General features: G+C 41.5%; 1 protein-coding gene across 1 annotated transcript in view; it reads right to left on the bottom strand.

Moving 5' to 3' along the window:
* Positions 1-1,003: 1,003 nt before the first annotated feature.
* Positions 1,004-13,218, bottom strand: part of LOC118373458 (fibrillin-2) — a 299,186-nt gene continuing 286,971 nt past the window's right edge. Inside the window, exons 64-65 of the mRNA XM_052526019.1 lie at positions 8,148-8,316; positions 1,004-4,068 (exon numbers count right to left, since the gene is read on the bottom strand). Coding sequence (XP_052381979.1) covers positions 3,685-4,068; positions 8,148-8,316 — 553 coding nt within the window. The 3' untranslated portion in view covers positions 1,004-3,684. The remainder of the gene's footprint in view (positions 4,069-8,147; positions 8,317-13,218) is intronic.

Below are 13,218 nucleotides of genomic sequence, written 5' to 3' on the forward strand. Positions count from 1 at the left end.
TAATAACAATGGTGAATGTGATAAATATTAATACAAATGTTAAATTACGTGCCTACTTTAGCCAAGTAGAGGGCACTGAGCTATATCTGGAGAACGACAGGATTATGATTCTCTGAAATAATAGAGCGGGTGAGGGGGAGGGGGGGGGTGCTGCACTTGCTGAGAGATGAGTCCTGATTGATCAGTCATGATACAGGCTTCTGTCAATGGACAGAGTTTGTTTTTCAGGCCCAGCGCCCCTGGTGGGCGGAGTTTGTTTTACAGGCTCAGCGCCTCCCTGGTGGGCGGAGTTTGTTTTGCAGGCACAGCGCCCCTGGTGGGCGGAGTTTGTTTTGCAGGCCCAGCGCCCCCTGGTGGGCGGAGTTTGTTTTGCAGGCCCAGCGCCCCTGGTGGGCGGAGTTTGTTTTTTGCAGGCTCATCGCCCCCTGGTGGGAGGAGTTTGCATATTTCAGACCATTCCATCTGGGGCACCGAGCCATGCGAAACAACCTGCCCCTATAACAGAAAGAGGGATTCCCTGGTCAGTATATAGATCATCTTTGCTACCGCAAAAGTGTTGCTACAGCTCTCAACAAAATTGCTGCGCTGAATGTAGCTGGTGCTATAGACAAAGCCCAGAGGGAGAAAGTTAAAGTAGAAACGACTTTCTATAGGATGAGCCATAATGACTCACATGCGAATTCTTGGAGATTGGTGGGGCTTAAGAGGGTGTGAATGATGCTGAATGGGCGTAAACAAAGAAGAGCTCTCTTAGTGTGAAAATCACAGCAAAAATCTTTCCCAGCAGCATGACTTTCTCATGTTTTCTCCAACTACACAGGTTTGAATCTCTGAGTCTGTACTTTTATCAAACCTAAATATTCTAAAATATATATATATATATTTTAACTTAAGCTCACATAGAACTGTGCCGTCACATATTGAGATACTGGTTTCGCATGCTATGTTCAACAGCACAAATATTATTTTGCAAAGTGAATAGTCCCAAGAAATACACCTAAAAAAAAACAACAACACCTTTACTGTAAAAAGATTTACAATGAATAAAACTGGACATCAGTACAAAGATTCAAACATATCTATTTGTGAGCAACTGCATGGTAACATGTAAAAAAAGAATATGTTCAGTTCAAGAGTTCAACAACAAACCGACTGTTATACATTTTGTTTTCACATGAATGTTCAGTCTTCGCATCGATGCAGTAAGTTTGTAACTTCTGAAAATGTCTGTGCACACAATACTGCCATCATTGAGCACCAGTTCGACATCGCTACAGTACCTCTATATTGTCTAATGGTTTCGTTAACAACATCCTAAGTAGGGAGCATGTATAATACTAGTAGCAATACTCCTACTGACTGTTGATGTAGCATCGTTACGTAAATGTGTTACACGTTGTTAGTAGGACATCGCCGCCCAAACAAAAAACTGTAGAACAAAAGGCTATTGCATGTTTGTGTACATGAGTCATTGTACCCAATGATGTATAGAAATACTAGATTGTGGATGCTATGTATTGGCCAATGAGAGGCTCTGAAGCCATTGCCACCATATTGGTACTCTTAGGAGAAAAAAAAAAAGGTTCTGAACCAAAAATAGTTCTTCGGCTGTCCCATAGGATAATCATTTGAAGAACCCTTTTTGGTTCCTATGGGGACAGCCGAAATAACCCTCTTTTAAAAAAAAAAAAAATATCGTTTTTTTTTTTTCTTCTAAAAGTGTACTGCTCAGAAGGCGCAGTCCTCCATATGAATGAATGGAATATTAAAAGAATACAATTACGTGGGATCTAAGTATTTCTTTGTTGTAGCGGGAACAGTAGCAGTACTTTCAAAAAAGTATACTTTACGGGTTAGTTCAGTCCATTAAATATAATGTAAAAAGTATGTGATAAGGTGTCTGCAATATAGACATTGATAAATGCATTTCTATATCTTCCAAAACCTTTTAAAACAATGGTGGAGGAGAACAAAGATGGTGGTGCAGTGGCTTCAAAACAACACCCCCTGTGGGTGATCTAGTGTTTATATACATTATTGACTGTACCCCTGTTAGTTTACTCTGTGCAGATATATTTAAACATGTAAACAAAATGACAACAAAATAAATGTCCTGGTTTCTGTGGGCTACTTGTTATTGCTTCTTAGCGAGTATAGAAATCCTGCAGCCAAATGTGACTTACATTTTGAGAACTGATGCCACGGGAGAAATGAAATAAAAGCTTTTAAATGGAAGACAAAGCAAAAAAGCAAAACAAGGTGTTCACCACATCTACAGTCCTTGATTACATATGACCGTACATTACACCTCCAGACAGCTTCATATTTATTACTGAAACACACTTTGGTCAAACGTTTCAATGAGTGAAGCATCTCCCTAAGTGGGATAGCGCCCACCTCTTTCTCAATGACTTCCATGATCAATTTTCATTCAACATAAACTAAATTCTAATAAATCCATATCCTTTAACAGCTGATTTAAGAAATTGGATTGATACATGATTTCATTGGTCACATAGCCTTATCTGTAGAGACTAAACGTTGAGGTAATTGTGCAATATGAACATACATACTCCTGTATATTATACAAAACACGTGTGTTTCTAACAACTGATGTGTGTTTCTGTAATACACGAAGAGAATACACATTGATGGTGTGTAAAAACGTAAATGCCACTTTTTTGTGTGTGTCATTTTATTAGATGTGAATTTGACCAATAGTGTACAACTTTGTATTAAATACTAAAATAAATACAAAAAAAATCAGTTCACAATAATTGAAATACTGATTGTTAATATGTACATATGTAAGAATACAATTTTTATTTTTAATTACTATTATTCTTTATAATGATGTGATTCCATGTTGTGTCCTAAAATATCAGTTTCCCTTTTTGAAGGCACCAAATCCCATATTGACAATGTTCTACCACGACCAATAGGCCTGGATACCAACTCTTACAGGAGGATGCTATGCCCTGTAATGCTCAATTCACAAGTTCACAGCCACAGAGCTGCAATAGTCTGTCGGACCACTACAAAATTAATGTGGGACTGTGACAGCTCTACAACAGTCAACTAGGAATTCACCAAGAGTGTGTCTAGTCACTAAAATAACCAAGCTGACCTCCGTAAAATTGTCCAACTGTATTGTAGCAACCCACCATGCTGCAGATGTACTAGCCGCGTGTACTTTCAGAGCCTGCCTATCGCCAGAACATCACATGCTATTTCCTTACCATGAACTGACCAACTAAACTGTCCAGGTAATTTGAACATCATGTCTTGCTCTTGGTCTTCCACTCGTGTACATGGTCATGGCATGAGGTCACTTACAGCTAGGGAGAACCTGTGAAAGATGTAAAGTCTCAAGTTCATGCTTCGAGTCACTCTCTTTTCCTAGGCTGTGTTTACACAGGCAGCTCAATTCTGATATATTTTCCACTGAAAAAACGAATCAGTGAAAGCTTATTATAATTTTTTAGAATTGGGCTGCACTAGAGAGATTCTGGACAGTACTTTGAGGTCAAAAACGCAAAAAACAAGAAAGAAATGCAAACCAGAAGAAGAAGAGAAAAACCCCATTCCTTCCACTCATTTGGCTTTAAAATGGTGAACTGAAAAACACCAGTTTGAAGGGAAAACAAGGGTTGTTTCCCTGTGTTTCCCCAAATCCCACTCCAGCTATTGCAGTCGGATGTGCAGCCTCATGCGCAGGTTCTCCCCCAGTTCCCCCGTAAGGTAGTCTTGGTCCCGGCGGTCCTCCAGCTCTTTGAACTGGGCTTTGCCGTAGAGCGGCAAGCTGGCGATCACCAGCGTGTGATCCTGCGGTGCCGCCAGTGCCCCCTTTCTCTTGGTGGTGTGTAGGTAGCAGAGGCCGTCACTCTGCTGGATGCGGAACAGGCCTTTGCGGTTGCCGCTGGTGATGACGTAGTGCACGTGGCCCACCAAGGGCTTGATGGCAGGCACCAGCTCCAGGATGTGCTCCTTGGGGTTGAGCTGGGACACGTTGAGCAGCAGGGTGACAGGAACTTCCATGTCCAGACTGGCTAGGCTCACCTGGTTGTGCTGATGGTGAGACAGACAGGGTTACGTACTAAATAACCATGGACTCTGTCAATGAGAGGCACAGGGTTCCCAGCAAACCGGGAACATTCCCAGAACATTAGATTCCCATTAAGTTCTAATTAGTGTTTATCCAATATTAGGATGATAACATCCAAAAAACATTCAAAGAATGTTTTTTGATGACAAAATCCTTTTTTGTTTTTTTAAAATGAAATATCCTTGGAATGTTCTAACGTTCACTAAAATGTTGTAAACAACAATCCGTAACAACCACCACAGAACGTTCCCCAAACGTTCTCATTAGGTTTCCAGGTAACGTAATAACACAATGTACCAGTAATGTTTTCCCAGAAAATCAAAATTGGTTCTGTGAAAGTTCTCAGAACATTCATTAGGTTGCAGCAAATGTTCACATATCATAAAAACTGTCCAGTCGTGCTGATTATACAATGTTTGTATAAAAGAGTTGGGTGATGTTGCAAGAATGTTCCCAGAACACATTTTGTCTGTTCTTTAAAGGTTCCCAGAATGTTTCATTAGGTTGTGGTAACATTCAGATCGGAACATTGTGGGAACATCACAAAAGATATGTTCCCAAAACACAACTGTCCAGTTGTGCTGACATTCAGATAATGTTTGAATCAGGGTGCGCAAAAGATTCCTTTTGATGTTGCAAAAATGTTGACAGAACAACCTTTGAGTTCTTTAAAAAGGTTCCCAGACCATTTAATTAGGTTGTGGGAACGGTGTGGATACAAGAGAGCGGTTCCCAAAACATACATTTTTTCAAAATATGACATTCATACAATGTTTAAGTTAGGTTGCAGGGGACATTCCCTTAATGTTGCAAGAATATGATTGTGATATTCACAAAGGTTATTTTTTTGCCATTTAAATCTGGAGAGAAACAAAATGGGGATGTATTCCAACCTGCTTTAGGAACCTATACATTTGCAACCTGAGAATGTTGTGGTAATATTTGGTCAAATTTAAATATAACATTTCCTAAATTCTCTTGAAATGTTCTGAGGACCTCCAAGATGAGTTGAGATGTATATTGCATGAACATTAATGGAATATTATGTTGTGTGCAACCTATGTGAATATCACAAGAATATTCTGGCAACAACCCCCCAGACAACTCCCATAACTTATTTAAATGTTCTGGGAACCTTGGTTTTGTCAACATTCTTACAACATTAAGGGAATGTCCTGTGCAACCTAACAAACAACTGAGCATATTTTGTATTTTGGGAACCTCTCTCTTGTAATGTCCCCACACTGTTCCCACAGCCTAATTAAAATGGTCAGGGAATCTTTAAAGAACTCAGAAAGGCTGTTCTGTCAACATTCTAGCATCATCAAAAGATGATTGTTTTTGTACGATTTTATTGAATGTTTTAGAAACAATACGAAACATACACATACAAACAACAACATCATGCAAACATCAACTACATCACCCCCGCCTAGACCCACTAGCACACACCCCCTTCTCCAGCGCCCGCATCACTTTCCGACCTCAAACTGCATCATTTTGTTTCTCTCCGTCGCCAACACACTTTCCATTGTGTAAAGGATGGAGGATTGGTTGATTTCCAGTTTTTAAGTATATGTTTTTTTAAAGAAAAAGTATCGCCCAACCCATCAGGTATCTCAGTGCAACCTCATATGCTATTTCTTGAAATATGCAGACAGACGAATTTAAAGTAAATGAAAAGTAACGTGAGTTATTGTGAGTTGTTATTTTCCTTTTTCTTATTGCCATTATTTTGTTTTCTCCATGATCATTTTATATCCTGAGAATTTAGAGTATTCTGAAAATGTTTATTTTTTTAGCAAATGGGGCATTGCGTTTTTAATATTGGTCAGGTATAAGAGGAGATCATCTGCAATTAGTTTATGTTCGTGTTTACCAATACCTGTTACGTTTGGGTCCTGTCTAATTCTTTCGACGAGCGGTTCAATAGCTGTGCAAAAAGGAGGGGGGAGAGAGGACAACCCTGTCTTGTGCCCCTTTCTAAATACATTTGATCAGATAATGTATTAATTTGTGTATATTTTTGCTTCATGACATTTATATAATATTTGTATTACATGTATTATTTCAGCTAGAAAGAATTGACTACATTTGTATTTGCAAAAATGCATTCAACAATTTACTGGATTCAAAAACGTATGATATAGTGATAACAGATCATTCTCATATCGGACAGGATAGACTCTACTTTTGAGCAAATCTACTTTTTTTAACAATAGATATTAACACTCCTGCGTTGTCTTGGCTGTGTGCTTAGGGTTCTTGTCCTGTTAGAAGGTGAACCTTCACCCCAGTCTGTGGTCCTGAGCACTCTGGAGCAGGTTTTCATCAAGGATCTCTCTGTATTTTTCTCCGTTCATCTTTGCCTCGATCCTGACGAGTCTCACAGTCCCTGACGCTGAAAAACACCCCCACAGCATGATGCTGCCACCACCATGCTTCACCGTACGGATGGTGCCAGGTTTCCTCCAGATGTGACGATTGGCATTCAGGCCAAATAGTTCAATCTTGGTTTCATCAGACCATAGAATCTGGTTTCTCATGGTCTGAGAGTCTTTAGGTGCCTTTTGGCAAACTCCAAGCAGGCTGTCATGTGCCTTTTACTGAGGAGTGGCTTCCGTCTGGCCATAAAGGCCTGATTAGTGGAGTGCTGCAGAGATGGTTGTCCTTCTGGAAGGTTCTCCCATCTCCACAGAGGAGCTCTGGAGCTCTTTCAGAGTGACCATCAGGTTCTTGGTCACCTCCCTGACCAAGGCCCTTCTCCCCTTTGCTCAGTTTGGCCGGCCGGCCAGCTCTAGGAAGAGTCTTGGTGGTTCCAAACTTCTTTCATTTAACAATGATGGAGGCAACTATGGTCTTGGAGACCTTCAATGCTGTAGAGGTTTTTTGGTACACTTCCCCAGAACTGTGCCTCGACACAATCCTGTCTCTGAGCTCAACAGACAATTCCCTCGACCTCATGGCTTGGTTTTTGCTCTGACATGCACTGTCAACTGTGGAACCTCATATAGACAAGTGTGTGATCAATCGAAACAAGATGCACCTGACCTAAATTTCGAGTCTCATAGCAAAGGGTCTAAATACTTATGTAAACTATGTTGTCTGGTTTCTACGTATAACCACAACTGAGCTATTTACACCCCATGCGTCCTATCGGTACGCACATGCTCCTTCGTCATACCCTCTTCTAACACATGCTCCTTCGTCATACCCTCTTCTAACACATGCTCCTTCCTCATACCCTCTTCTAACAAATGCTTTGTGCACCCTGACAGAAACATGGTCAGTGTTAGCGTTTTGGAAACCTATCTCTTGTCATATCCCCACAATGTTCCCACAACCTAAAAGAAACATTCCGTCAACCTTTTAAAGAACCAAGTAAATGGGTTCTAGGAACGTTCTTGCAACATCAGCGAACGTTTTATACAAACTTTCTATGATCATCAGCACGACTGAATTTATTATTATATTTTTTGTTTTATGAGAACACTTGTCGCCCGACCTAGCAAATGTTCTGGGAACTTTCACAGAACCAATTTTGCTTTGCTGTGTTACACCTTGGCATAACTAACTAAGAAGGACTATGTAATGTCAGTGTGCATTAGGCCGGTGCGGACTGAAATGTGAGACGAGATAGTTCACACAGACTAATGGAATAACGGAGAATCACTAATGGAATGAGAGTTCTCTGCATCATATGAATGTGGGCAGTAACCTTTCACCTCTCTATATACATACATCTATACATCTCCAGAATAGAGAACAGACACTCCAACATGTTAACGCTACTGTTATAAGTGTCAATGCTCCCAATATACTGTACCTCTGGGCTCCCAATATACTGTACCTCTAGGCTCCCAATATACTGTACCTCTGGGCTCCCAATATACTGTACCTCTAGGCTCCCAATATACTGTACCTCTGGGCTCCCAATATACTGTACCTCTAGGCTCCCAATATACTGTACCTCTAGGCTCCCAATATACTGTACCTCTAGGCTCCCAATATACTGTACCTCTAGGCTCCCAATATACTGTACCTCAGGTCTCTGGGGTTGCGTTCCATTGGCGTTGCGCCTCTTGCGACCGTGCTTCTTGGGGTAGTCGTTGATCTTACACTCGTAGCAGGTCTCTGGGGAGAGAGTGTTGTCTTCTATCTCTGGCCCCTCATACTGGCCCTTCCCAAAGCCCAAGCCTGACACACAGTGACTGAACAACACACAGAAACACGCAGTCAGACAGGCATCATTTCCAATCCCACATATATGTTTTGGGGTAAATACAGTACCAGTCAAAGTTTGGACACATACTCATTCCAGGGTTTTTCTTTATTTTTACTATTTTCTACATTGTAGAATAATAGTGAAGACGTCAAAACTATGAAATAACACATATGGAATCATGTAGTAACCCCCAAAAAAGTGATAAAGAAATCTAAATATAGTTTAGATTTTAGATTCTTCAAAGTAGCCACCCTTTGCCTTGATGACAGCTTTGCACACTCTTGGCATTCTCTCAACCAGCTTCATGAGGTAGTCACATGGAATGCATTTTAATTAACAGGCGTGCCTTGTTAAAAGTTCATTTGTGATATTTCTTTCTTCCTAATGCGTTTGAGCCAATCAGTTGTGTTGTGACAAGGTAGGGGTGGTATACAGAAGATGGTCTTTTACCAAATAGGGCTAAGTCCATACTATGGCAAGAACAGCTCAAATAGGCTAAGAGAAACGACAGTCCATCATTACTTTAAGACATGAAAGTCAGTCAATCCGAAAAGTTTCAAGAACTTTGAAAGTTTCTTCAAGTGCAGTCGCAAAAACCATTAAGCGCTATGATGGAACTGGCTCTCACGAGGACCGCCACAGGAAAGGAAGACCCAGAGTTACCCCTGCTGCAGAGGATAAGTTCATTAAAGTTACAAGCCTCAGAAATTGCAGCCCAAATAAATGCTTCAGAGAGTTCAAGTAATAGACACATCTAAACATCTACTGTTCAGAGGAGACTGCGAGAATCTGGCCTTCATGGTCAAATTGCTGCAAAGAAAACCACTACTAAAGGACACCAATAAGACGAAGAGACTTGCTTGGGCCAAGAAACACGAGCAATTGTCCTTTGGTCTGATGAGTTTAAATTTTAGATTTTGTTTCCAACTGCCGTGTCTTTGTGAGACGCAGAGTAGGTGAAGCATGGAGGAGGAGGTGTGATGGGGTGGGGGTGCTTTGCTGGTGACACTGTCATGATTTATTTAGCATTCAAGGCACACTTAACCAGCATGGCTACCACAGCATTATGCAGTGATACTGTCACGTTCTGTCCTTAGTTCCTTTGTTATGTCTTTGTTTTAATTTGGTCAGGGCGTGAGTTGGGGTGAGTAGTCTATGTTCCTTTTTCTATGTTGTGGTTTTGTGTTTGGCCTGGTATGGTTCTCAATCAGAGGCAGGTGTCGTTGTCTCTGATTGAGAATCATAGTTAGGCAGCCTTTTTCCCCACCTTTGTTTTGGTGGGTGTTTATTTTTCCGTGTCAGTGTTTGTTCCACACGGGACTGTGTCGGTTTTCATTTATTTCTCTTGTTCCTTTTGTTTTCTGTGTCCAGTGATATTTCATTAAAATATATCATGAACACATACCACGCTGCGCTTTGGTCCTCCTCTCCTTCCACCGAAGACAACCGTTACAGATACGCAATCCCATCTGGTTTGGGCTTAGATGAGACTATCATTTATTTTCCAATTTCCCAAGAATAAAAGAGATCTTCTGTTGAATCTGACAATCAATCTGAATGGTTGTACAGTCGTCTCAAATAAAACTGTGAAGGACCTCGGCATTACTCTGGACCCTGATCTCTCTTTTGACAAACATATCAAGACTTTTTCAAGGACAGCTTTTTTCCATCTACGTAACATTGCAAAAATCAGAAACTTTCTGTCCAAAAATGATGCAGAAAAATTAATCCATGCTTCTGTCACTTCCAGGTTAGACTACTGCAATGCTCTACTTTCCGGCTACCTGGATAAAGCACTAAATAAAATTCAGTTAGTGCTAAATATGGCTGCTAGAATTCTGACTAGAACCCAAAAATTTGATCATATTACTCCAGTGCTAGCCTCCCTACACTGGCTTCCTGTCAAGGCAAGGGCTGATTTCAAGGTTTTACTGCTAACCTACAAAGCATTACATGGGCATGCTCCTACCTATCTCTCTGATTTGGTCCTGCCGTACATACCTACATGTACGCTACGGTCACAAGACGCAGGCCTCCTAATTGTCCCTAGAATTTCAAAGCAAACAGCTGGAGGCAAGGCTTTCTCCTATAGAGCTCCATTTTTAGGGAATGGTCTGCCTACCCATGTGAGACGCAAACTCGTCTCAACCTTTAAGTCTTTACTGAAGACTCATCTCTTCAGTTGGTCATATGATTGAGTGTAGTCTGGCCCAGGAGTGTGAAGGTGAACGGAAAGGCTCTGGAGCAACGAACCGCCTTTGCTGTCTCTGCCTGGCTAGTTCCACTCTCTCCACTGGGATTCTCTGCCTCTAACCATATTACAGGGGCTGAGTCACTGGCTTACTAGGGCTCTTTCATACCGTCCCTAGGAGGGGTGCGTCACTTGAGTGGGTTGAGTCACTGATGTGATCTTCCTGTCTGGGTTGGCGCCCCCCCTTGGGTTGTGCCGTGGCAGAGATCTTTGTGGGCTATACTCGGCCTTGTCTCAGGATGGTAAGTTGGTGGTTGAAGATATCCCTCTAGTGGTGTGGGGGCTGTGCTTTGGCAAAGTGGGTGGGGTTATATCCTTCCTGTTTGGCCCTGTCCGGGGGTGTCATCGGATGGGGCCATAGTGTCTCCTGACCCCTCCTGTCTCAGCCTCTAGTATTTATGCTGCAGTAGTTTATGTGTCGGAGGGCGAGGGTCAGTTTGTTATATCTGGAGTACTTCTCCTGTCCTATCCGGTGTCCTGAGTGAATTTAAGTATGCTCTCTCTAATTCTCTCTTTCTTTCTTTCTTTCTTTCTTTCTTTCTTTCTCTAGCAATCTCACTAGGATAAAGACCACCTCCATTCCTGTCATTACTGAAAGAGATCATGATACCTCACATCTCAAAATAGGGCTACTTAATGTTAGATCCCTTACTTCAAAGGCAATTATAGTCAATGAACTAATCACTGATCATAATCTTGATGTGATTGGCCTGACTGAAACATGGCTTAAGCCTGATGAATTTACTGTGTTAAATGAGGCCTCACCTCCTGGCTACACTAGTGACCATATCCCCGTGCATCCCGCAAAGGCGGAGGTGTTGCTAACATTTACGATAGCAAATTTCAATTTACAAAAAAAAAAATGACGTTTTCGTCTTTTGAGCTTCTAGTCATGAAATCTATGCAGCCTACTCAATCACTTTTTATAGCTACTGTTTACAGGCCTCCTGGGCCATATACAGCGTTTCTCACTGAGTTCCCTGAATTCCTATCAGACCTTGTAGTCATTGCAGATAATATTCTAATCTTTGGTGACTTTAATATTCACATGGAAAAGTCCACAGACCCACTCCAAAAGGCTTTTGGAGCCATCATCGACTCAGTGGGTTTTGTCCAACATGTCTCTGGACCCACTCACTGTCACAGTCATACGCTGGACCTAGTTTTGTCCCATGGAATAAATGTTGTGGATCTTAATGTTTTTCCTCATAATCCTGGACTATCGGACCACCATTTTATTACGTTTGCAATTGCAACAAATAATCTGCTCAGACCCCAACCAAGGAACATCAAAAGTCGTGCTATAAATTCACAGACAACACAAAGATTCCTTGATGCCCTTCCAGACTCCCTCTGCCTACCCAAGGACGCCAGAGGACAAAAATCCGTTAACCACCTAACTGAGGATCTCAATTTAACCTTGCGCAATACCCTAGATGCAGTTGCACCCCTAAAAACTAAAAAAATGTCTCATAAGAAACTAGCTCCCTGGTACACAGAAAATACCCGAGCTCTGAAGCAAGCTTCCAGAAAATTGGAACGGAAATGGCGCCACACCAAACTGGAAGTCTTCCGACTAGCTTGGAAGGACGGTACCGTGCAGTACCGAAGAGCCCTTACTGCTGCTCGATCGTCCTATTTTTCTAACTTAATTGAGGAAAATAAGAACAATCCGAAATTCCTTTTTGATACTGTGGCAAAGCTAACTAAAAAGCAGCATTCCCCAAGAGAGGATGACTTTCACTTTAGCAGTGATAAATTCATGAACTTCTTTGAGGAAAAGATTATGATTATTAGAAAGCAAATTACGGACTCCTCTTTAAACCTGCGTATTCCTCCAAACCTCAGTTGTCCTGAGTCTGCACAACTCTGCCAGGACCTAGGATCAAGAGAGACGCTCAAGTGTTTTAGTACTATATCTCTTGACACAATGATGAAAATAATCATGGCCTCTAAACCTTCAAGCTGTATACTGGACCCTATTCCAACTAAACTACTGAAAGAGCTGCTTCCTGTGCTTGGCCCTCCTATGTTGAACATAATAAACGGCTCTCTATCCACTGGATGTGTACCAAACTCACTAAAAGTGGCAGTAATAAAGCCTCTCTTGAAAAAGCCAAACCTTGACCCAGAAAATATAAAAACTATCGGCCTATATCGAATCTTCCATTCCTCTCAAAGATTTTAGAGAAGGCTGTTGCGCAGCAACTCACTGCCTTCCTGAAGACAAACAATGTATACGAAATGCTTCAGTCTGGTTTTAGACCCCATCATAGCACTGAGACGGCACTTGTGAAGGTGGTAAATGACATTTTAATGGCATCGGACCGAGGCTCTGCATCTGTCCTCGTGCTCCTAGACCTTAGTGCTGCTTTTGATACCATCGATCACCACATTCTTTTGGAGAGATTGGAAACCCAAATTGGTCTACACGGACAAGTTCTGGCCTGGTTTAGATCTTATCTGTCGGAAAGATATCAGTTTGTCTCTGTGAATGGTTTGTCCTCTGACAAATCAACTGTACATTTCGGTGTTCCTCAAGGTTCTGTTTTAGGACCACTATTGTTTTCACTATATATTTTACCTCTTGGGGATGTTATTCGAAAACATAATGTAAACTTTCACTGCTATGCGGAT

This window comes from Oncorhynchus keta, chromosome 9, assembly GCF_023373465.1.
Source record: "Oncorhynchus keta strain PuntledgeMale-10-30-2019 chromosome 9, Oket_V2, whole genome shotgun sequence".
Taxonomy (NCBI): domain Eukaryota; kingdom Metazoa; phylum Chordata; class Actinopteri; order Salmoniformes; family Salmonidae; genus Oncorhynchus; species Oncorhynchus keta.